Source organism: Capricornis sumatraensis, chromosome 22 (genome assembly GCF_032405125.1).
Source record: "Capricornis sumatraensis isolate serow.1 chromosome 22, serow.2, whole genome shotgun sequence".
NCBI lineage: Eukaryota > Metazoa > Chordata > Mammalia > Artiodactyla > Bovidae > Capricornis > Capricornis sumatraensis.
The window spans coordinates 15119093-15143733 of NC_091090.1; the positions used below are offsets into that span (position 1 = coordinate 15119093).

The 24641-nt window shown below is 48.0% G+C and overlaps 1 protein-coding gene across 1 annotated transcript in view; it reads left to right on the forward strand.

The window, feature by feature from the left end:
* Positions 1-6997: 6997 nt before the first annotated feature.
* Positions 6998-24641, forward strand: part of PNPLA1 (patatin like phospholipase domain containing 1) — a 46579-nt gene continuing 28935 nt past the window's right edge. The window contains exon 1 of the mRNA XM_068960931.1: positions 6998-7202. Within this exon, the coding sequence (XP_068817032.1) occupies positions 6998-7202 (205 nt within the window). The remainder of the gene's footprint in view (positions 7203-24641) is intronic.

Sequence of the window (24641 nt, forward strand, 5' to 3'; positions counted from 1 at the left end):
ACTGACTCAATGGACATGAATTTGGGCAAACTCTAGGAGATGATGGAGGACAGGGAAGCCTGCAGCCCATGGGGTCACAAAGGGTCGGACACAATTTAGTGACTGAACAACAACATATATGTGTGTATATAAATATATAATTGTGGGGGGGGGCGGGCACGTGGGATCTTAGTTTTCTGACCAGGGATCAAACCCACACCCCTGGCAATAGAAGAGCAGAGTCTTAACCACTAAATTGCCAGGGATGTCCCCTTGTATGTATTCATGATGCTCTGGCATTTGTGGCGTTACTACTGAGGAGAGAACACTCCTCCTAGGGTAGGCCAATTCTTAGTGATAGCAAAGGGCTCAAAGCACACCTTTCATAGCACAGTAACCGATCCAGAACCACCTCCTTACTCTGAACCACCTCCTCCATCTGGCTGTCATACTCCAGGAAGCAATATTCCTCTCCCCTAATCACCCAGGACTAGGTTCCAGACACCTTGAGACCACCTCTATAGGCCAGAGCCTGCTGACGCTATTTAAATCAGTCAGTCCTAAGCTCTTCCTTGCCTTTCTTGCAGAAAATACAATCAAGCTTCTGTGCCATGCCTTCCCATCTGTCTCCTGACCAAACCTGGTGCTCTCCATGGGGCCATGCATGGCATGGCAAGCCTCCTTGAATCCAGGATGTAAGTAATAAAAATTTTCTTTCATTGGCATTAGCTTTTCCACGTCACCATTCAGTCACCTCCATAAATTAAAATCCCACAGATACTACTGATAAACCCACATTGTAATCTGAGAAATTCCCATATCGTGTAAAGGGAAATGTACAATAAAGAGTTTTCACTGCAGCATTGATGGTTACAGTAAAACACTGGAAACAACCTGAATGCCCATCAGGAAGAGAATAATGAATACATTGCCCCATGGTCGTAAAATAGGTTACCAAAAGCAGTGACTAGAGCCACGTATCCCAACGCTGAAGGAAAGCAGCAAATTGCAGAATAAGTCAATGTGTTTGCTAATATGAAATTTAAAATATTTGTAAAAAAATACTGTATATTGTTTATAAAACATACTCATGTAATAAAAATATAAAAACATGGAAGAGAAAGACTTTCCAATCTGGGACATGGTTTCCCACCGGAGGAAGAGTAGGGGCAAAATCAGGAAAGAGTTGAAAGGAAGTTTCACCTCTATCTGTAAAATTTCATTTCTTTAAAACCAAGCAAATGTTTGTCCAAGATGTGATAAAATGTTAAGATCAGTTCGATCTGTCTGGTAGGTACATGGTTGTTTGCTGTTCTATTTTCAGTACTTTACTGTATGTTTGAGCTGTTTCATAATGAGAAGAAGGTGTAATTTCGTTTGCATGAATGATCTCAAGGTCATATGAAAGGACAACATGGCAGGGTTATGTCATAACCTAGCAAGCCCTGTCCCCATCTCAAGGGTGTCAAGTTTCTCCTCTCACCTTAAGTCTTTTGCTATCATTATTACAGACTTTTCATAAAAGGTGTAAACAGTTTCACCCCACAGAGGATATACATATATGTTGATCAAGTGTGTAAAAACCAAGTCACACAGCTCAAAAGTCAAGTGCTATGTTACAGGACTATCCAATTAATTAGTAGAACACCACTTGTTTTTTAGGGGGAATAAGGAAGAAAAAAATATCCTATGTCTTCTAACTAGAGAAATAGTTGATAAATAATTTCCAAAAGGTATAATAAAATTCATCTGAAATTTTCAGATTGAATTTTTTAGAATTTTTATGTTCAGATTTCAGCTATAATAACTATCTGTACCTTAAAGTATTTCCTCTAACGGCACAGGACTAGTTTTTATCTTTTCTTCTCAAGATCATTTCTACATCTTACTAGAAGTATTGAATAGTCCTTGCATTAGTCCTGAGGTTTTCAGCAGCAAATGTCGAATGCACAGTGACTTCAACAATAAAGGCGTTCAATTATCTGATATAAAAGGAAACGTACAAATGGTTTGGGGGTTGGGACAGTCACTCAACGATCTCCTCAAAGATTCAGGCTCTTTCTGTCTTTCTCTCCTTCTATCCTCAGTGAAGTAGCCAGCCTCCTTTGTCCCTAAGAATTCCCACCTTCTGGTCTCACAGACCAGCCCCTGGTAAAATGTGGGAGGGGTGTGAACATAGCAAAAGGAATGCCATCACTTCTGAGAATCTTGTAGAAAGACTGTGGCTTCCATCGGGGGTTCACACTCTCTGTCTCTTTCTCTCTCTCACTCCCCTGCACCTCTCACTCTGGCAAAAGAAAGCTGTTATCTTGTGCAGTGAAGAGGCCCAGGTGGTGAAGCTTTCTATCAATAGCCAGCCAAGATCTGGTGCCTACTAACAACCATGAGAGCGCATTTGAAAGTGGATTCTTCCATCCCCGCGACCCTTGAGATGATTGCAACCCTGGTTATCAGCTTGACCAGGACCTCATGAGAGACCATTACCAGGTTCCTAAAGCTTGGAAACTGTGTAAGCTCATAGATGTTATTTGAAGGAATTAAGTTTTGAAGGAATATGTGACAAGGCCATAGATAACTAATACACTAGTGTGTCTGCCTGTTTCCCTTGATGGGTACGAGACGGCTGCCGTAGCTCCAGCAGATTCCCCCTTACTTCTCGTTCAGAAGTGTCTCTTATGTTGGTCTTTAGCTGCAAGGGAGGCTGGGAAATCAAGTATCTGCCCTTTTAACTGCCTACGGGGAGGGGAGCAAGGAGCAGCAGGCTGGGAATGGCTGCTGTCTAGGAATGCTATCTACCAGAACTTCCCCCGGTTTCAGTTTGTCTTTGTTTCCACATGGCGTCGTTTAACTTGTTCCTTCATACTCTGTAGGCTCCCTGCCTGGGAAATCCCATGGACAGAGAAGCCTGGTGGGTTACAGTCCATGGGGTTACAAAGAATCATATACGACTGAGCAAGAGGCTTCCCTTCATACTGTGTGTTCACTGTAACTAGAAGCTAGGCCTTCATTCGATTCAGGTTAAACGTCATTGGCAAGGTTACTCAAGGACAATACTATGACGGTCATATTCTTTCATGTCCAGAAACAACCAGGTTCTTCACTAAATAAACATTTTTATAAGATTTAAGTAAAGGGTGGTATACCATCAACGAGAAGCTAACCCAGAATCTCAATGCCATCTTTCTCCCCGAGAGTGGGGTCCTGGGTGATTTCATATATTTTATGTTTATGGAAAGCCCAGGTCTTCTATAAATTCCTTTGGGTTGTCTTGTTGGAATCATGTGTGATAAGCAGGCTCAGTTTCTTACATGTGATTTCCTCAGAGGCTGATGAGTCATAAGAGCAGTTAACTTGGAATAAAACCCCTGAGAGGATTATGAGCCGACTTTAAAACTCAAATGCACGTGTCAGAAGGTGATCCTTTGCTGACAGCATCCACTTGGAGTTCTCAGGGCTTTGAGCTCAACACCAGGAACAATGGGAAATGAGATGAGGGACAGGGTGGGGGAACCCTGTGGCCCCAAAGCCCAAGTCAGGTGTGCAGAGCTCTCTGCCGGGGCCAGCGTGTGGGAACACATTGACAGCTCCCATGGGGCCTTCCCAGTGAGTTACTAGTTTGCTTGTTTGCATAAAACCTGGCAGGCTACAGTCCACAGGGTCGCAAAGTGTTGGACATGACTAAAGCAACCTAGCACGCACGCATAGATGCTGCGCTGTGCCTGCTGTGGTCTCCACCATCCCCATGGAACTGAAGAATGTCTTTCCTCAGGGAGGTCGGTGGCCTAATCCAACAGCCAGGCCCAAGGAGTAAGGGGCCAGGAACAGAGGCAGGACTCAACACTGTCTTTGCTTTCTTTCAAATTTTTGGCCACATCGCATGGCATATGGGATCTTAGTACCCTGACCAGGGATTGAACCTGTGCCTCCTGCAACTGGACCACTGGGCCGCCAGAGAAGTCCCACAGTGCTATCTTTGAAAGGGTGGTGGGGCCCCAGCCTTCTGGAGCCCCCGCAGTCCATGTACAGCAGGTGGCCCTGCCTCTTCTTTCACAGTGAAGAGCAAGACGATCAGGAAAAATACTTGTCCAAGGTTGTCTTCCTTCAACATGACACCTGCCCCCCTCCAGCTGCTCATCCTTCTCTGCTGCTCAACGGCAGGGGTCTCTCTCCCCCTCTCTCTGGAGCCTTCCCTGCCCCTCCGCCAAAGTTCCAATGTCCTGCTATCATCTCAGACATGTCGTAAACTCACCCTCCACCCAGTCTCCCCAGCTCCGTCCTAGTTTTCTCAAAGGCAACCCCACCCCTCCCAGCACCAGGCTAAAAACGGGCATCAGCCATGACTCATCCTGCCTATCCAACCGGTCCCTAGGTCCTCTGAATCTCTGATGCAACGGCATCATTAACTTATCTTTCTTCAGCTGCCTCTGTAACCCGGCCGCCAACATCCATAGAAGGAGGTAGCTCTCTCCTCCTTCCTCATCCTCCCGCCTGTCTCACTGCCTTTCCAAGACTCTCCCCCTCAAGAATTCTTCCAGCTCCTCCTACACATTGCAAGTGCATCCCACCTTCTGTTGACCCCATCTTTCTATTCCACCTTGGCTCCCAGCTCCACCTGTTCTAGAAGCCTTGGCCCTTATTGCCCTTTGATAATAAGAGACACACTATGTGCCAGGCATTTTATAACCGTATCTTATGTTTTACAGTTCCTGTACAGTATATGCATTATTGTCCCCATTTTACAGATGAGGAAAACTGAGGCCTGGAGAGGTTACCACATGTCACACTGCCTATAAATATTAGAACTGGGCTTCAACCCACATCTGTCTAATCCATCCTGTGTAACTGCTTGCCATCATACCCCTTCACCCTCTGTAAGGACTGCACACTGCTTCTTGCCATAGTACCCTCCCTCCTCCTGCTAGCTTCTTTAAACCCCCCAACCCACAACTCTATCACATAGCTTCTCTGAAGGTTCCAGCCCATGCTGCTCACTCTCATCTCTGAACTTTTCTGGCAGGAGTCTCAGCCCTCCACAATTTGGTACTTAATTATAGACTGCCTTGTGCGTTCTCTAGTTATTCTCATATCTTGTTCCCAAGTGTAGATGTTAGGGGACGGGGCTTCCACTCCCTACCATCTCCTGGAGGCAGGGTCTCAATGTGCCAAAAGCTGATTGGACTCCACCCAGCCTCACCCTACTCTTCACCCCAGCCTGTCGGTGGCCTCAGATCTGTGTATGTGTGTGTGAGTCTGCACACATACACACAAGCGCAGACACAGGTGCGCACGCGTTTTCTCTGTTGCAGACACATTTAGTCAGGAGTTCCCTTCTCGAATATCTGGAACTACCTACCCAAGACAGAAAACCTCTTCCTGACCGAACCCTGGGCACTGCTCCCCAGTGCGAAGTTCCACTATATCAGGAGGGTGAGAAGAGCTGGCGGGGCGTCCCCTAGTGGGTTTGGGCTTCCCTGATGGCTCAAATGGTAAAGAATCCACCTGCGGTGTGGGAGACCTGGGTTTGATCCCTAGGTTGGGAAGATACCCTGGAGAAGGGAATGGCTACCCACTCCAGGATTCTGGCTTGGAGAATTCCATGGACAGAGGAGCCGGGTAGGCTACAGTCCATGGGGTCGCAAAGAGTCGGACATGACTGAGTGACTTTCACCTCATTTCACTTCTCTTCCCCTGGTGGGTTCAGTGTGGCTATCACATCCTAGCAGAGTATGGAGCTGGACTGAGCGTTGGGCAGGAGACTTTGTGTCTCTATTCCAATTCTGACCCAGCTTCTTTGTGCCCTGGGGGGACAGAGAAGGGGGACACTGGCCAATTCACTGTCTTGCAACATCCTTAGGTGGTGACATTTGCTGGTAGTGAGGAAGACTCTCCTTGCCAGGGCATGTTGCACTGCTCCAGACTGGCACAACCAGGGCTCCCTGGAGCTACCCTTGGTTCCCCCACCACGTGCCTTTCCCCTTAGGCTCCAAATCATCTCTCTGCTCTGACCCAGATGCCCCCACACCTGGGGTCCCAAGCTGTTCATCCTTGGGGTTACTGACATCTCAAGCATGAGACATCATGACATGAGATGTCATGAATACTGACATTTCAAACCTCTCATTTCGAAGTGGGAATACAATGTGATGCCGTAACAGAGAATGATGGAGATTCAGGTTGACTTCTTGCGGGACACTTAGGACACAGCGCAGAGATTCAAGGCTTGGACAGAGAGTGCTAAGAGTTGGTGTGTTGGCGAAGGGCGGAGGAGAGAAGGTGAGAGCTGGAGAGGCGGGGGGTGGGGGCCCTGGAGCCCAAACTCTTTTCCTTTACAGTTTTACCGGTGGCCAGTCCTAACATGTGAATAAACAGATGAGTAAGCAAAGGGGCACTTATGCAAGAACAAAGGAAAATAATTGTATCACACCTCACACACGCCACCCGGAGCCTGGAGCAGGATCCCAGGGAGGGGCGTTGCAGTGGGGGCATGGGTGCTGTGAGCCGAGTCTCCCTCAGAAACCAGAGCCGGCTTGGCAGCCTGTCGCTGTGGGAAAGGAATACCCTCTCCTGGAGGGAGGCCAGCGTTTACAGCTGCGGCGTGCGGGGGGGGGAGGCGCCATCCCATACCCATCTGTGGAGGTTTAGCAACCCGATGAGTGAACCCTTTGGGACTCAGGGCTGAGCAGCATCTCTTCCTGGGCCCGGCCCTGCGTGGCAGCCACCTACGATCCAAGGGGTACCAGGCAAGTGCAGAGGAGGGCGCTCACTGGGCCAGGACGCTGCCTGCCGGGGCCTTTACCAGGCTTTGAGGCTGCCTCCTGACCGAGCTCAACAGGCCCAGGCAGCTGCCGCCTGAGCCACTGTGGGTGTCCCAGCCACCGCCCGGGGAGCGACAGCCACATTCCAGGCTCCAGGCTGGCAGGGTAGCTTGGCCGCAAGTTTCAACAGGAGAGTGGCTGGCGTTCAGGCACATCAGCGCTGAGAGTTTCCTCCCTTCCCTGGGAGGTCCCAGGTTGAGGAGATGGAAGAACAGGTGTTCAAGGGGGACCCTGACACCCCTCATTCCATCTCCTTCTCGGGCAGCGGGTTCCTCTCCTTCTACCAGGCTGGGGCGGTGGACGCCCTTCGGGACCTGGCCCCCCGGATGCTGGAAACAGCCCATCGCTTCGCTGGGACATCGGCAGGTGCGGTGGTGGCAGCCTTGGCCATCTGTGGGATCGAAATGGGTAAGGTTTTTGTTCTGGGTTCCCTGGGGATCCTCTGGAGGGGTTCCATAAAGCAGAGCCTGAGGGTTGCTTGGGGATGCTTTGGGGAACAAAGCCAGGTCGTCTGGGTGGTGGGAAGGGAAGATGTAGGTGGAGTGGGATAGCATTTGCCGTCAGGGTTTGCTGGGTCCCAGTCTCTGACCCACTGGCTGAGCTCAGAGCTCTGTCTCCCTCTCCCTCAGCACCCTGACCTGACACTGTCTCCCGGGCTCTGGGAGGGGGAAAGGTTGTATCTCTCTGAAACATCCCATCTTGGGAGTTACACCATGACAGAGGCGTACACTGAGCGAAGAGCTGCTCCAGCCTGGCCTCATTTAAAAATGCAAATATCCTTGGGAAGGACAAATTGACATCTTCATCATCTTGGTGAAGGTGGATTCGTCAGACCAGCTTCCAAGCGGCTGGGAGTGAAAGCCCTGGGCTTGGAGGGATGGACAGAGGGGTTGGCAGGGGGAAACTGGGAAGGAATATGGGAGGCCTCACTTTGCCTGCTGCCCTACTTGTCCAGGAGGCCCGGGGGGAAGGATGGGGCGACACACAGACAGGCAGGAGCACCATCCCGTGAAAGGGGAGTGGACCGTTCCGAGCAGCCCACACGGCAGGCCCAGACCCGGTCCCGGAGCAGACTGACATCCACGGGGGCTGCGTCACCTGGGGAGCGGTGAGGGGGAGCATTTATTCATTTGCTGCACTACCATTCTGTGTGAGCCTGTGTTCCGGGCACTGGGGACAAAGTCCCTGCCCGCACGGAACAGAAATTCTAGAGAGAGTGGAGACACACGATAAGCCTCCAAACAAGTAGTCTCCTAACGTCAGATCAGGAAGTGGTAAGAACTATGAATAAAATCGCAGCAGGAAAGGGTCAGAGAATAAAGTGAGGACTGTTTGAGAAACGGGGGTCAGGGGGGCCCTTTTGGAGGAGGTGACATTCAAGCAGAAATCTGAGTGAAGCGAGAGAGCAAGCCATTTGATGATTGGGAAGGAAAGACTGTTCTGGGTACAGGACCAGCCGGGGAGCCTGTGGCATTGGGGAGTGAGGAGGGGGGTGGGGGGTGAAGCTGGAGGGGCAGGCAAGGGCCAGGTCACATGGACCTTGTAGCGGGGAGAACAGATTTCACTCCTGGGGAGTGGGGAGGAAGGAGGGAGGCAAAGGGGACAGGTGGCTCAGTCCCCCAGGGTTTGGGTCCCCGCGCTGGCGCTTCATGGTGTGGGCCTGGGGCATGTGGCTGGATGCTCTGTGCCGCAGTTTCTACTCTGTCCAGCTGAGATTCTCAGGTTACGTTAGAGGGTTAATCGCCTGAGTGAATGAACTGGTTGGTATGTGTCAACTGCCAGGCTGTGCAGAGTGAGACGGACCAGGGAGGGCAGAAACAAGGAGAGCAACGCTGGGGGAGGCGAGAGGAGGTGAAATGAAGGGGAGAGTAGCGTGGAGCCATATACACTAACACATGTAAATAGACAGCCGGTGGGAATTTGCTGTACGACTCAGTTCAGTTCAGTTCAGTCGCTCAGTCGTGTCCAGCTCTCTGCGACCCCATGGACCACAGCACGCCAGGCCTCCCTGTCCATCACCAACTCCCGGAGTTTACCCAAACTCATCTCCATTGAGTCCGTAATGCCACCCAATCATCTCATCCTCTGTCATCCCCTTCTCCTCCTGCCCTCAATCTTTCCCATCATCAGGGTCTTTTCAAATGAGTCAGCTCTTCGCATCAGGTGGCCAGAGTATTGGAGTTTCAGCTTCAGTATCAGTCCTTCCAATGAATATTCAGGACTGATTTCCTTTAGGATGGACTGGTTGGATCTCCTTGCAGTCCAAGAGACTCTGACTCAGGGAACTCAAACTGGGGCTCTGTAACAACCTAGAGGGGTGGGAATGGGTGGGAGGAAGAAGGGAGATTCAAGAGGGAGGGGGCATATGTACACTGATGGTTAATTCATGTCGATATATGATACAAATCAAACCAATATTGTAAAGCAATCATCGATCCATTAAAACTAAGTAAATAAAAAAATAATAAAGTTGACAATTAAAAATAAATAAATATAAAAAACTAAAGTTGAAAGAGCAATATAAAAGGGGGGAAAGAAACAGGGAGAGCAGTAGGAGGCTGTTGTTCGGGGCAGGGGGCTGGGCGGTGAGAGCAGTGAGGGCATCCGCTTTAGGGTACAGGTTGGAGGAAGGGCCAGGGATGAGGGGCTGGCTGCAGAGTGAGGAGGGGAGCGAGCAGGGCCCCTTCCTGCCTGCGGATCTGTGGTGGGTGAGATGTCTTTCTCTCTGTTTTAAAGAATAATTGTAATACCCATTCCCTGAGTACCCCTTCCGTGCAAGATTAAATTTTTCTTTTCTCATAATTCATAAATAATCACTTCTTTCTCAATTCAAACAATGCAAAAGTATTTAGACTATAAAGGGAAAAAGAAGCCTTCACTCACCTCCCCCCTTGTCCCAAATCCCACTTCCCCTCCTAGAGCCTGTGGAAGGACTCTGCTGGGATCCTTCTAGATCTTTTTTTCTTTTTAATGACAAGTCCTCTGTGAATGTAGCAGTTCATCCTTCAGTCACCCAGTGGACCCTAGGACAGGCCTTCAGAAAGGGGTGAGGGTCCCCTACTCCCTGGTCTTGGAGTCACAGACTCCCTTCCCTTGGAGACACCCCCTTTCCTGGGATTTCTCTCTCTTTCCAGGTACTCGGGTCACTCACCCATTCCATCGCTCCCACTTACTCTTGTCTTTAGTTCAGCTTCTTAAAACACTCCAGCCAGAAGGCTCAGTGGTGTCTCTGTCTTCAGGCATTTGAGAACTTTCAGAATTAATCCAGTTCAGTCAATAAACCCTGCCCAGATGGTTGGATGGCATCACTGACTCAATAGACATGAGTTTGAGTGAACTCGGGGAGTTGGTGATGGACAGGGAGGCCTGGCGTGCTGCAGTCCCCGGGGGCGCAGAGTCGGACACGACTGAATTGAACTGAACTGAACTGAACTGAACTGAAAACTGACTTGGCCAGGCTGTGAGGGACGTGGATGCCAGTGGACAGGGACTCAGACCCATGAGAAGGACCCCTGACTGTAGTGTGACCGAAGGCTGGTCTGCGTGCTGGCCACATGCTTGTGACTGGGAGGGAAGTTCAGGGAAGGGAGAGGGCTGTGCTCTTTTCATTCAGCAGCATGTTTATGAGATTGAGCCACCGTCACTCAAGTGTACTTCATTCATTTTAACTGCCGTGCAATTTACTACTAACCAGCCCTCCCCCGAATCAGGCACTGTTCTCTTTGGTGTATTAACTCATTCAGTCCTCACAGCAACCCTCTGAGTTGAAAACTACTATTATCTCCATTTTACAGAGGAGGGAACTGAGTCACAGAAAGCTTAAATCACTTGCCTAAGGTCATGCAAACAGTAGTTGGTAAAGCTGGTGTTTTAACCTAGCCTGACCTTTAAGCCACTTTGCTGCTGCTGCTGCTTTTTTTTTTTAAATAAATATCTATTTACTTGACTGCACCAAGGTCTTAGTTGTGGCACTCAGGATCTTCGTTGTGGCATGAGGGATAGTTAGTCATGGGATCTAGTTCCCTGACCAGGAATCGAACCCAGGCCCCGTGCATTGGGAGCTCAGAGTCTTAGTCACTGGACCACTAGGGAAATCCCACCACTCTGCTTCTTGACAACGCAGTGTCAGGGGGCATGGATACTGGTTGTATGGACACCAGGGTCAGGGAAGCCTCTCTGAGTAGGTGGAATTTGCACAAAGACCGGAAGGAGGGGAGGGAGTGAGCCATGAGAATGTCTGGGGAGAGCACTCAGGGAAGAGGACACGTGACTTGTCCCATCCTGTCATCAGTTAGAAGCACAGCAAGAACCAGGACTGGGTCTCCTGGTTTCCTTTAATCCTCTTCACCTCTTTCCGTGTCTATTCCATTAAAACTGTATCATGGTCCATTTAGCCATTCTGTTGATGGACACGGCCAAGTTTTTGTTGTTATAAACAACACTGCAATGAGCATCCTTGTTTGAGTCTCTCAGGTCCACATGGAATGTTTCTCTAGGACACATATCACATGAACTTTACTGGACTAGGGCTAAATTATGCGCCAAAGCGGTTGTACCAAATTAACCACTCAATTCAGTTCAGTTCAGTTCAGTCGCTCAGTCGTGTCCGACTCTTTGAGACCCCATGAACCGTAGCATGCCAGGCCTCCCTGACCATCACCAACTCCCAGAGTTTAGCCAAACTCATGTCCATTGAGTCAGTGATGCCATCCAACCAGCCCATCCTCTGTCGTCCCCTTCTCCTCCTGCCCTCAATCTTTTCCAACATCAGGGTCTTTTCAAATGAGTTAGCTCTTCACATAAGGTGGCCAGAGTACTGGAGCTTCAGCTTCAACATCAGTCCTTCCAATGAACACCCAGGACTGATTTCCTTTAGGATAGACTGGTTGGATCTCCTTGCAGGCCAAGGGACTCTCAAGAGTCTTCTCCATCACCACAGTTCAAAAGCATCAGTTCTTCTGAGCTCAGCCTTCTTTATAGTCCAGCTCTCACATCCATATATTTAACCACTAGCAGTTTCTGATTTCCCCACAGTGTCATCATCAACCCTTGGGACTATCAGGCTGTAGAGTTTTTTAATTTTTTGGTCAGGCCAGGTAGCTGGCAGGATCTCAGTTCCCTGATTAGGGATTAAACCTGGGTGACGGCAGTGGAAGTGCAGAATCCTAACTAGTAGGCCACCAGTGAACTCCAAGACTGAAGAGTTTTAAGTCAATCGGATAAGTGTGAAGTTATCTCATTTTATTTTGCTTATGTAATCTGCACACCCTGATTACTAGTGCTGTTAAGCATCTCTATGTATTTATCAACCACTTGTGTTTTCTCTTAGAGAAACCAAGACGTTTTACTTGGCTGCGCTGGGTCTTAGTTCACGGGAGACCTTTAGTTGTGACGTGTGGGATCTAGTTCACTGCCCAGGGATCAAACCCAGGACCCTGCATTGGGAGCATAGAATCTTAGCCACTGGACCACCAGGGAAATCCCCACTTGTGTTTCCTCTTCTGTAACTTACCTGCTCATAACCCTTTCCTGGTAATCTTTTTCTCTTCAACATGTAGGTATTCTTTATATAGGCTGTACATGAATCATTTGTCAGTTATGGACATTGTAGCTATCTCATCTCATTCCATAGCTTGCCTTTTTAATCTGACAATGTCTTTCATTACTCAGAAAATTCCAATTTTGATGCAGTCAGGGATATCAAATCTTTTCTGCCTACAATTTGTGTTTTTTAATATCTTTACTTTGTTACAATGATTACCTCTGTATTTTCTTTCAAGAGTTTGGAAATTTTGCTCTTTCGTATTTAAGTTCATCCATCTGAAATTTATTTTGTAGCTCTTTTGAGGTAGAAATAGAAGATTTTGATTGTGGTAGCCAAATACCCGACACTATTTATAGGCAACTCTTTCCACACTTGTTTGCGATGCTGCCTCTGGCTTATTCAGGTTCCTGGAATCCCTGGAGTCTCTCTTCTCTTCTATTGGTGAATTTGCCTATTTCTGCACTATACCACAGTATTTTGACCATGATAGTCTTATAATAAGGGATATAGCGTATATGGCAGCCCTCTCCTTCTTTTTTGAATTTCTTCTTCAACTACTGACTCTCTTACTCCTTTTGGCTGTTTTTGTTGCTGTTGCCCTAGGTCTTTGCTTTCCCTCTAGTGCAGTGAGCAGGGGGTACTCTCTAGGTGCAGTCTGCAGACTTCTCATTGCAGTGGCCTCTCTTGCTGTAGAGCGTGGGCTCCAGGCGTCCGGGCTTCAGATGGTGCAGTGCTCGGCCTCAGTGTGTGGTGCACAGGCTTAGTTGCTCCGTGGCACGTGGAATCTTCCTAGACCAGGGATCAAAACCGTGACCCCTGCGTTGGCAGACAGATTCCTATCCACTGTACCACCAGGGAGATCCCTTGACTCTTATTCTTGACCCCCTTTTCCCCCATGTGAAAGAGCTCTATTAGGATTTTGATTGAAATTATAGCTTCTCATTTATAATATGTTAATAGCCTACCCATCTCTCTATTTCTTCTGACCTTTTTTGTCCTTCAGTAAAGATTTTTTTGTCTTTTACGAGATTTAATAGCTTTTGTTGCTATAGGAAACAAGATCCTTTTTCTACGGCATTTTCTAATCTAATTGATTATTGCTGATATAAAGTAATGTTGATGGCTTTTGTTTGTTGATATTGTCTTGGGCAACCTCATGAACATCCTCAAATATTTCTAAAAGTTCCTTGGTAGATTATCCTATACTTTATGTGTAACTAATCGTACTATCTGCATACAAACAACAGGCTTGTCTCTTTTAAAAAAGACTACTTCAACACACGCCCCCCAGCCTCTCTCCTCCAGGCCGACCCCTGTCCTCTTGTTCCCAGCCTGGGCTTTTCCGTCCTCAGATTGTGTTTTGTTCATTGGAAGCGGAGACAGCAGTGGGTCCATCTTCTGCTAACATAAGCCTAATTCTGCATTAGGGGCAATTTGGGGGCACCTGAAAATGTTTGCAAAACACTTAACACAAGAGCCTGGTTTGCATTAGAACTGCATTAGAGAATGAATGTTCATTCATTTACCCATCTGAGGAGAGATGGTTTCCCTGACAACCAGTGGGGGGGATTCAGGATTTCCAACCGGAGGCTAGAAACTACTCCTCGACCTGTCTCTCCCTGTCAAATTTCAACTTACCTTTCAAGCACTAGCTCAAATGCCAAAGTTATGCATTTTTTTTCTTGTTAAAGAATGAGGATTTGGTGAACTTAAAATCCCGTCCCCACTTAAGCTGCTACTTGGTACCTTCCTCCCTGTAAAAACTTCATGGTAAGCCAATTGTTCATTCATTCAACCAATGATTGTGTATGGAGCATATACTGGGCCCTGCAGAAGATACAGAGATATAGCGCAAGATGAAGCTCCACCCATGCCCTCAAGGAGCTTACAGTTTATTCAAACTCAAAGGCAGTAACCAACTAGTTATAGTATAATAAGCTCCAATAGTATATTAGAAAATTAAAAGGCAGAAGAGTGCAGAGGGAGAGAGCAAACAGATCCCATAGTGGAAGACCTCATGGAAGGGGCATTCGAGATAAGGCTTGAAAAGTAAAGTGAAGTTGCTCAGTCGTGTCTGACTCTTTTCGACCCCGTGGACTGTAGCCTACCAGGCTCCTCGGTCCATGGGATTTTCCAGGCAAGAATACTGAAGAGGGTTGCCATTTCCTTCTCTAGGAGATCTTCCTGACCCAGGGATTGAACCCAGTCTCCCACATTGTAGGCAGACACTTTACTGTCTGAGCCATCAGGGAAGTCCAGGGGCTTGAAAGACGAGTAGAAATCTGACATGTAGAGACAGGTTGGGCAGGACCCTCAGCTTCTAGCCGGACTCTGCCTGACAACAGAGCAAAGTCACGTGATTGGGACACATAATGCCTTCGGGGGGTGGTAAAGACCTCAGTCCTCTGGTGTCAGGGTTTGATGTGAGAATTTCAGAAAGGCAGCTTTTGACTCAGCAAGAGTTGTCCAAGATGGGAAAGGGCTATTTGGAAGCAGGGGAGCATCTGTCCTTGGAGAGGCCCACGCAGAGGCTGGGGGGCACCTGATTGCTGCTGGTGGGTCCCCTTCATTTAGCTCGGTGACTGACAGGACCCGTCAACCTGGGGTTTCCAAACTCCTAGGCTGAAAGTTACAGTAAGAAGTACTTTTCATATTGTGACCCAGTGTGAATATAAATCTAAAAGAGAAGTTTCATGACCGAATACTCACCATACTCCATGCTATACTTTTGATATTTTTTCCTACTCATTAAAAAATTCTTCACTTAATCAGTGATTCTCAGTCTTGCACGTTTAAATCACCTGGGAGCTTTGAAAACATCCACTGCCCAGGCTTCTCCCCAACACTAATTAAATGAGGATCTCTTGGGGCGGAAGCCGGCACCAGTGTTTATTCAGCTCCCAGGTGATCCTGGTGTGCAGCCTCAGTTAAGCCCCAGTGCACTTGGCAAAACTAAAACCGGGCAGTGGAAATGGGTCAGGCGTTTGAGGACTAACAAAATTCCATATTTATTAATGGGGCATGGATTTTTCCAGAATAGAGAAAAACGGTATTGCTCCAGAGGCTTCAGACTGGGCTAGATTCTGCGAATTCCTCTGGGAGAGCCGTAAATGAGGCAGACAGACCTTGTTTCAGGGGCTGGTCCATACGTCACCCTTCCCCCGAGCTCACATCAAAGCCTATGAAGACTCATGGCTCGGAGCCTCTACCGGCTGTTTCTCTTTTTCTGTGGCTTGTTGTATATTTGCAGTTGTATCTCCAACATCACTATCAATCATACAACATTTTAATTACCTGTCAAAGAAATGCCAAACCCCTTAGCTGTTACCTCTCAATTCCTCCATTCAATTGCCTAGCAGCCACTAACCTACTTCTTGTCTCTATAGATTTGCCTATTCTGGATGTTTAATATAAATGGAATCTATACAATACAATATGTGTCCTTTTGTGTCTGGCTTCTCTCACTTAGTGTAGGGTTTTCTAAACTCATCCCTTATAGCACATGTCAGTACTTCACTCCTTTTTATCATTGAATAATATTTCTTTATGTGGATATAACACATTTTTAAAATCCATTTGTTGGGGAATGTTTGGGTTGTTTTTAGTTTGAGCTATTATAAATGATGTCGTTATGAACATTCATGTACATTTCTTAAACTTTCAAATAACTTTCTTTTTGGGCCACCCTGCTTGGCATGTGGTTAGTTCTTCAACCAGGGATCAAACCTGTGCCCCTTGCACTGGGAGCATGGAGTCTTAACCACTGAACTGCCAGGGAAGTCCTTCAATAACTTTAAAAAATATATTTATTTATTCTTGGCTGTGCTGGGTCTTCGTTGCTGCCTGGCTTTTCTCTAGTTGTGGCGAGCAGGGGCTACTCTCTAACTACGATGCGTGGGCTTCTCATTGCGGTGGTTTCTCTTGTTGCGGAGCACAGAGAACCACACTACTACTCAACCAACTAAACTAGCTCCTCAGCTTCTAAATCTCAGAGTTTACTAGTTGCAGCACATGCGCTCAGTAGCTGCGGCTCCCAAGCTCTAGAGCACAGGCCCAGTTGTTGTGACACACAGGCTTAGTTGCTCAGTTGCACGTGAGATCCTCCTGGCCTGAGGATCAAACCCGTGTCTCCTGCATTGGCAGGCAGATTCTGTACCACTGAGCCACCAGAGAAGCTCTTAAATAACCTTTTTAAGTGGAAAATGTTCAAGTGTCTTAGAGAGAATAATATAATGCACCCTCAAGAACCCACCCATCATCTAACTTCAATACTTACCAATATTTACCAGTGGGGCTTCATCTGCATATTCCCAACCCTGCTTTGTTCTGTTTCTTTTAATATCATTTTGAAACAATTTTGAATCTGCATAGAAGTTGCATGTAGCCTCCCTAGGCTTTGTTTTCTGCAGGAACATTTCACAACAAGTATCTCTCCAGATAAGGACTGTGAGTCTGAGAAGCCCAGGGGGAGTGAGGCTGGTTGGTCTCCTGGCACAGAATGGTGCTGGGTGGGTACCAGCCTCAGTGGCTGTTCCCCTGCTAGGTGGGGGACAGGGGCAGGGGACCTTTAGCTGCCTTTTAGCTGAGCTCATCAGGTGACTCTGTTTTGTCCTCTAGAAATAATTATTTTCCAAGATCTCTTCCACTGCCTTCTCACAGTGACAACCCACTAAACACCCAAACCACTAAGTAAAATATTAAAAGGAGGGAGCTGAGGCTGAGGGTTGGAATTGAGAGTTCTCCTCTTCGAGTGCATAGCAGTCTCAGGATGTGTCCCGCCTCCGTTCCTTTGCTCAAGCTGTCCCCTCTCCCACGGGTGCCGGCCCCTTTCTTTTCTCCCTGTGTCCCGTCTCCCCATCCTCCAAGTCCCACCGCAGACATCACCCCTCTGAGAGTCTCCTCACTCCCGTTCATCCCTTGGTGCTCCCACAGCTGGCTCTCGGAGGGCGCTAGTCTCAGAGATGGGAATCCCCGTGGGAAAGAGCACTTGTCTAGGAAGCAGGCTCTCTGGATTCTGAGGACAAAAGCGTCTGCAGTCACATTGTGAGGCTAGTTTGCCACTCACCTTATTTTCACATGGTTTTTCAGAACAGGGTTTAGGCAGCAGGGAGGTAGGCTTCAAACTAGAGCTAGTCAGAACCCAAAGTCCGAACTCTGTCCACCTTCTCTTTCCTCTGGTCCCAGCAATCCACTCAGCAGCAAGTGACCTTGGCCAGGCCACCCTGAGACTCAGCTCAGCTACTGAGCAGTGGGAGGGAATATGCTTGCCGATCCCTCCCCACAGCTTGCTCCGGGATCAGCAGTGGTCCCTGGGAATGAGCTTTGCAAACTCGGACTGACACTGCAGTTGCACTGGTTGGAGGCGCAGAGCTTCAACAAAACACAAGAGCATTGCTCGCTCTTGTGGTCTTTGCACCGCAGCCCCCCAGGGCTGGTGTGGTGGCTCCAGGTTAGGAGCCAGGTTCCTTCCACCGTGTTGCTCACAGTCCGAAAGGGCTCCTCACCACGTCTGCATCCCAGCTGGTTCCAGAGGGGAAGGGGGGCATATCTCTTCCCTCTGAGGGCAGGCCTCGAAGATGACACACACCATGTCACCTCACATCCCACGGGTCAGAAGTCATTTTCATGACCACACCTGACTGCAAGGGAGCCTGGGAAATGTGGACTCTATTCTGGAATGCCATGTGTCCAGCTAAAAATCGAAGGCTCATCTACTAAGGAAGAAGGGGAGAATGGATATTGGGGACAACTAGCAGCCATTGTCATAGTAGTTATAATTTGATATCTGAGATTGGTGATGATGATGATGGAAAAAGTCTGTCCTTCCTGGGACCAAGGTCTGGATTTCATAAACACCAGGTCAAGTCCAGTGTGTTGGCTGAGGAGGGGCTCAGCACTGAACCATCAGCAGGCTGCCCTCCTGGCAGCTGGCATGTGAGTGCCCCCCAGTCCTTCTGTGTCCCCTGCCTAGACTTTCTGGTGTCCTATCCAGAGAAAACACCTCTTCCCGACACACCCTCCCATTTTACCCCACTGGATCTCTTTATGGGATCTCAAGTTCACCCATAGAATCTGTCCACTTGATGGTATCCTGTCTTGTTTCAGACGTTGTGTCTCATCCCATCAACTAGATTGGTTGAGCAATCTGAGGTCTTATTGGTCCCGTGGCTCCCACAAACTACTGGTCCAGCAAGTACTGCTTGATAGACTCCTGACAATTGCCAGCCTTTGGCAGGCGTGACACTGAATGTGTCTGCAATTTCTACTTTGGGGTTTACCTAATATGACTTATAATACCAGAATATCATAGAAGGAAGGTCAGCAACTCCAACTCCTCAACTTTATGGATGATTGTATTTATACTTCGGAAGTGGAAGTGACTGATTGAAGGTGGACCTCACTCAGGCTAGTGATTTCCAAACTGTGTTCTAAGGAACCCCAGGACTCTGGGGCGAGGGGCTGAGGTGGGGCTAGGAAGAAAAGAACAGGGAGAGGATACGCACTGAAGCCCACCCCCGCCCCCCACCCCCTGCCCCCCACCCGGCGGCCTTCCCCCAGCTTCAATGACTACAACCCTGCTATTTTCCATTCTTCACAAAATTTCACTTCAAGAAAGTGTTCCAGTGACTTTTTTCCTGTGCCTACCCTGATCTCCAATGATTTTTTTTTTCTTGTTTAAGTTTGAAAGTCACTGTTCTTGTCTAACCTACTTAATGTGCAGACAAAAAAGTTGAGGACCAGTTTCTGGCTGAACGTATGGTGATGAGACAGGCCATTTGCCCTGTCGCTCATCCTAGGCCCTAGGGATCCAGCCTCGAACAAAACAGCTCTCTGCCCTCATGAAGCTGGCACTCCCCTGGTGAAATCAAGCCGTAAATAACTCAACATAGAAAAACACCAACAGGCATGCTCAAAGGAGAAAATAAAGCCGGCGAAGGGTGTGGTGAGTGATCAGAGGGTGCGGTGTCAGGTGGGCTGGGCGGGGAGTCCTCTCGAAGGAAGGGAGGGAGAACTTTGTTTTCTGAGAGAAGAGTCTTCCAGGCTGTGAGATTTGCAGGTGCAACAGACGGGCTTGCATTGTCGGGAAGGAAGGCAAGCTGTCCTTCCGGACAGGATATGGGTTCTAAAAGGACCCTGCAGAGCCCCTGGGAGGCCCAGGGGAGTAGCTGGGGCCCCTCCCCACATGCCTGGGCACAGCAGGACCCGGCTTGACTTCTGCAGTGGAGACGGGTGTTTCAGTGTGCCTCCCGTGCCTGGTCGCTGCCGCCTCGGGCAGCCCCTGCCACCCCTCCTGAGGCCCTGGAGCTGTGGGCGGCTGAAGATATTGGCATTGGCAGGTGACTCAGGTGTAGTCCTGTTAGTGGCCCTGCAGGGGCCTCAGGGGCAGGTGCCAAGAGGACTGCAGCGCCTCTGTGAGAAGCTTGGCTCTGGAGACTTCTTTCCTCGCTCACCCACGGGCCTGTCTCTGTGGTTCAGTCAAGGGACAAGACACGGCAGGGCTGGTGGAGAACGCAGCTCCCAGGAATGAGGGGCTAGGCTCAGCCCACCAGTGACCTGCTGCTTCCTTCGTTTTCCCGTCTGGAACTTGGGGGTGGGATCACATTCCTCGGACGTTATGATGAGAGACAAAAGAAATCCTGAATGTCCTGGGCAAACGGTCATCACAAAATAAGTCTTTGATGAATGAATGTTGAATGAATGGATGAACAAGGGAAAAGAAAACGATCTTGAAATGGAAAAGCAGAGGTCATGTGGCAGCTTTCAAACTTAACTAAAAGAACACCCTAGAGATGTTGTTAAATTTATTAAAATGGAGACCTGGACTCCAACCTGGTCTGGTTAATATTTTTTAATACTTTAGTTGTGAACTCATCTGCACAAGGACTTGGTTTTTCTATGGGAATTCTGTGTGGCAGTGGAAGGACTGACTGTCTGAGCTGGTTTGCCTTGGCCCTGGCCGGGCGCCCAGGGTAATCAGCAACTCAGGACCAATGTTTATGGTGATTACCCTGTAGGTTGTGTCAATTCAAGCTCTAAGCCACAGGTAATGCCAGCTTGGGGGCTTTGCATGTTTATGGGAGACTTTGTATTGTTTCACTGAGAGCCGTACACAGAGGCAAGCCATTGTCATGTTTCATTGACCCAGCAGCTGTTGGATGGCCCTGGCTTTAAGCAAGGTCTTGGTGCAACTGACCCTCACACAGCCCAGAACCAAGGGCCCTGTCGCTGCCAGTTTCTGGTCCAATAATCACAGCAACAGCTTTCTCTCACCCGGCACTGGCTTTCAGTTCCTTTTTCATTTCTGTTTTCTTTCTAACTTGTGAAGTCAACCACAGTTCTGTTGTGGTCACTGATGATGAAGACAATGTTGTTACTAAAGCTGGAGAGTCTTCTTTTCAGCTCAGGGCTCTATTAGTGGAACTAGAAGCCTCTCCAAAGCTCTTTAAACCACTCTTTCCCCTTCTTGCCAGTGAGCGTGAGTATGTGCATATTGTTGCCCAGATACAACCTAAAGTTCAGCCCTGGCTGCTGGGTCCACTTTTCAGAATCAAAATGTCCTCATCAAAAATCATCCCCAGAGTTCTTTATCTGCCTGAGATGGCAGTGTTTTCTGTAATATGAACTCTGCTCTGACTCACAGTAATAATACTATTTATCAGGCCCTTGGAATGCGCCAGGTATTATGCCTAAAGCTTTGCATGAATCATTTACTTTTATCTTCTCACCGTCCTATATTTATACCCATTTTACAAAGTGGGAAAAAGTGTTCAGAGAGATTAGCTACCACAATGAGCCAAGACTGGGACTCTCCTCATTCCTATATTTCTTTATCTTCTCTAATGATTTCAGAAGTTGCTTTGCAAGCATCACATCAGCTCTCCTACCAAACTCCATGGGCTAAGCAATCATTTGCACATTGGTTAAGAAAGTGAGATCAAATGACATGATGTATGCAAAAAAAACACAAAAAACCTTTTTGTAAAATGTACAGAAATGACATCACTGGGTGGAGGTGGTTGTAACTCCCCCTGTCGTGTTGGAATTAGTATCTTTCAATTCACTGAATAGAAAGTAATTTGTATTTTACATGTTTAATCTCTCCAACCAAATAGACAAAAAATTATTTTCTCCAAACAAGCCTTTGGACTAAAGTAGAAGACAGCTGAATGGAAAACTGGGTAAAATTCTGAATGCGTTGATTATGCAGTGGAAACATCTATTTGGAAAGCAACTCACGCAAGTGACCTATACTAATTCAGTCCCCTCAATATTAGCAGATGTTAACTGAGCCCCTGCTGGGTGGCAGGCACTGTGTGTCTAATAGCCTTGGGCAACCTTTGTTCGTTATTTTTTTTTACTTTAATAATAATAAATTTGTTATTCTGAAATAATGATAGATACACAGAAAAGTTGCCAAGATAGTACAGACAGTTCTGTATATCCTTCACCCATGTGTGCACGCCAAGTCGCTTCAGTCGTGTCCAACGCTCTGCCACCCTAGGGACTGCAGCCCACCAGGCTCCTCTGTCCATGGGATTCTCCAGTCAAGAATACTAGAGTGGGTTGCCATGCCCTCCTCCAAGGGATTTTCCCAACCCAGGGGCCAAGCCTGCATCTCCTGTGCCTCCTGCATTGGCTGGCAGGTTCTTTACCACTAGCACCACCTGGGAAGCCCCCATCCTTCACCTAGTGTTACCCTCTCATATAACCACAGTCCATTTGCCAACCCTCAGACATTAACGTTGAAACATTACCATCAGCTGTAGATTGTGCCAGTTTTCCTACTGATGTCCTTTTTCTGTCCCAGGATCCAATCCAGGATCCTACACTACATTTGGTGGATCCATTCTTAGACCCGCTCACTTAGAGAGTATTAAAATAGCGATGTTTTCTTTGCTTCTCTTTGGGATCAAATTTGGTTTGAGTTCTATTTCCAATTCTACAGGGAAAAAGAGGCAGACCAATGATCAACAAATACCTAGACTGGTTTGACTCACATTTGAATTGGGAATTAACTCATCAGTCCTGAGGGTAACCCACCTCTATCCTCCTGAGATCACCACATAAAGAAGAATCTCCTCTTCAGTCACAGCTCAGGCTCCTGTGTCTATGGATGTAGGGGCAAGAGTTAGGACCAGGCTTGACAGAGCAAATTGCTCTGTGGTTTGCCCCCTGAAAACCCCAAGTCCAGCTGAGTCACTGAAGAATTCCACCTTCCTGACCAGCAGTCAGGAAGAGTCCCAACAGTCCAATAGAGAAGATACTCTTTGATCGCTTCCTTCAGTTCATTCATTCATTCATTCTTCATCATTCATGATTTTTTAAAGTTGATTAATCTGTGGCTTCCCTGGGTCTTCGTCGGTGTGTGTCAGTTCTCTCTAGTTGCAGCCAGTGGGGGCTGATGTCTGGTTGCAGTACAAGGGCTCCTCATTGCAGGGGCTTCTCTTGTTGTGGAACACGGGCTCTAGGTGCAGGCTTCAGTGGTTGCAGCACACAAGCTCTATAAAGCCGGCTCAGTAGTTGTGGAGCACAGGCTTAGTTGCCCCACAGCACGTGGAATCTTCCTGGACCCCTGGACCGGGGACCGAACCCATGTCCCCCGCATTGGCAGGCGGATTCTTATCCACTGGACCATCAGAGGAGGACTTCACCATTCATTATTGACTTATTCCACATTTATTAAGTCCCCAGAGTGTGCCAGGTACTGAATTAAGGGCTGGGGATATAAGGAGGAGCAAAACAGAAATAAGGGAACATTAGATAGTGCTTTCATTTCATTCTTGAATACCTACTAAGTGTTCAGCACTAATCTAGGCAATAATGGGGGAGGAGGGTGCTCTTGATACAGGTCCTGCCCTCAAGGAATGTGCTAGCCACAGAGACAGGATGGGCTACTCAAGGCAGCCCGAGATAAATGGTGCAGACAGTAGTGGGGGAGAGACAGCTAACAGCGGGGATGATCGGGAAGGGGCCCAGATCTTCAGCTGGGCTTTAGGGTGAAGTCTGCAGAGATAGTAAAAAGTCAGTAAATAAATAGAAGTCTGTGTAACGGGAAGAAAAGTGGGATTGTGCACTCTGTTTACTGATGAGAGAAGAGACAGGCTTGAGAAAGGACTCTGGGTCTGCAGATAGGGGAGCATATGTTTGAAGATGTGATCTGAGTTCTGTTGCTCTTTCTGTCTCCCAGGGATAACTGAGCCCTTAGGAGCTATGCCTAAACTAAACCCTAGCAAAGTGGATCCCAAGAGCCTCTGTGGAACCAGCCACCCTCACACACCCCCACCCCAACCCCGACCCTCCCGCCTCACTGTGGGAACCGGAGGCTCTGGAGATGAAGGGCATGTCCGTGGTGGAGACAGTGGCTGTGCTGGAAAGAACACTGACTTTGGGGCCCTTAAGACTTCAAGGCCTAGCTCTGCTTTCCAGTGTGTGACTTTAGCCAAGCTACTGGTTGAGATTCTATTTCCTCATCTAAAGAGGAGATAACCATAGTACCTACCTCAAAGGGGTGCCATGAAGATTAATGAAACTAGGAAGCCTCAAAGCCTGGCACAGGGCGTGGCACCAAGAGGTACCAAAGACTGGTAGCCAGTTGTTTGGTCACTCAGTCGTGTCTGACTCTTTGCAACCCCATGGACTGCAGCACTCCAGGCTTCCCTGTCCTTCACTACCTCCCTGAGTTTGCTCAGACTCATGTCCATTGAGTCAGTGATGCCATCCAACCATCTCATCTTCTGTCGTCCCCTTCTCCTCCTGCCCTCAATCTTCCCCAGTATCAGGGTCTTTTCCAATGAGACAGCTCTTCTCATCAGGGGGGCAAAGTATTGGAGCTTCAGCTTCAGTCCTTCCAATGAATATTCAGGGTTGATTTCCTTTAGGATTGACTGGTTTGATCTCCTTACAATCCAAGGAACTCTCAAGAGTCTTCTCCAGGAACTCTCAAGAGTCTTCTCCAGCACCACAGTTTGAAAGCATCAATTCTTTGGCAGTCAGCCTTTTTATGGTTCAACTCTCACATCCATACGTGACTACTGGAAAAACCATAGCTTTGACTATACAGATGTTGGTCGGCTAAGAGATGTCTCTGCTTTTTAATATACTGTCTAGGTTTGTCATAGCTTTTCTTCCAAGGAGCAAGCATCTTTTAATTTCGTGGCTGCAGTCACTGTCTGCAGTGAATTTGGAGCCCACGAAAATAAAATCTGTCACTGTTTCCACTTTTTCCCCATCTATTTGCCATGAAGTGATGGGACTGGCTGCCATGATCTTTGTTTTTTGAATGTTGAGTTTTAAGTCAGCTT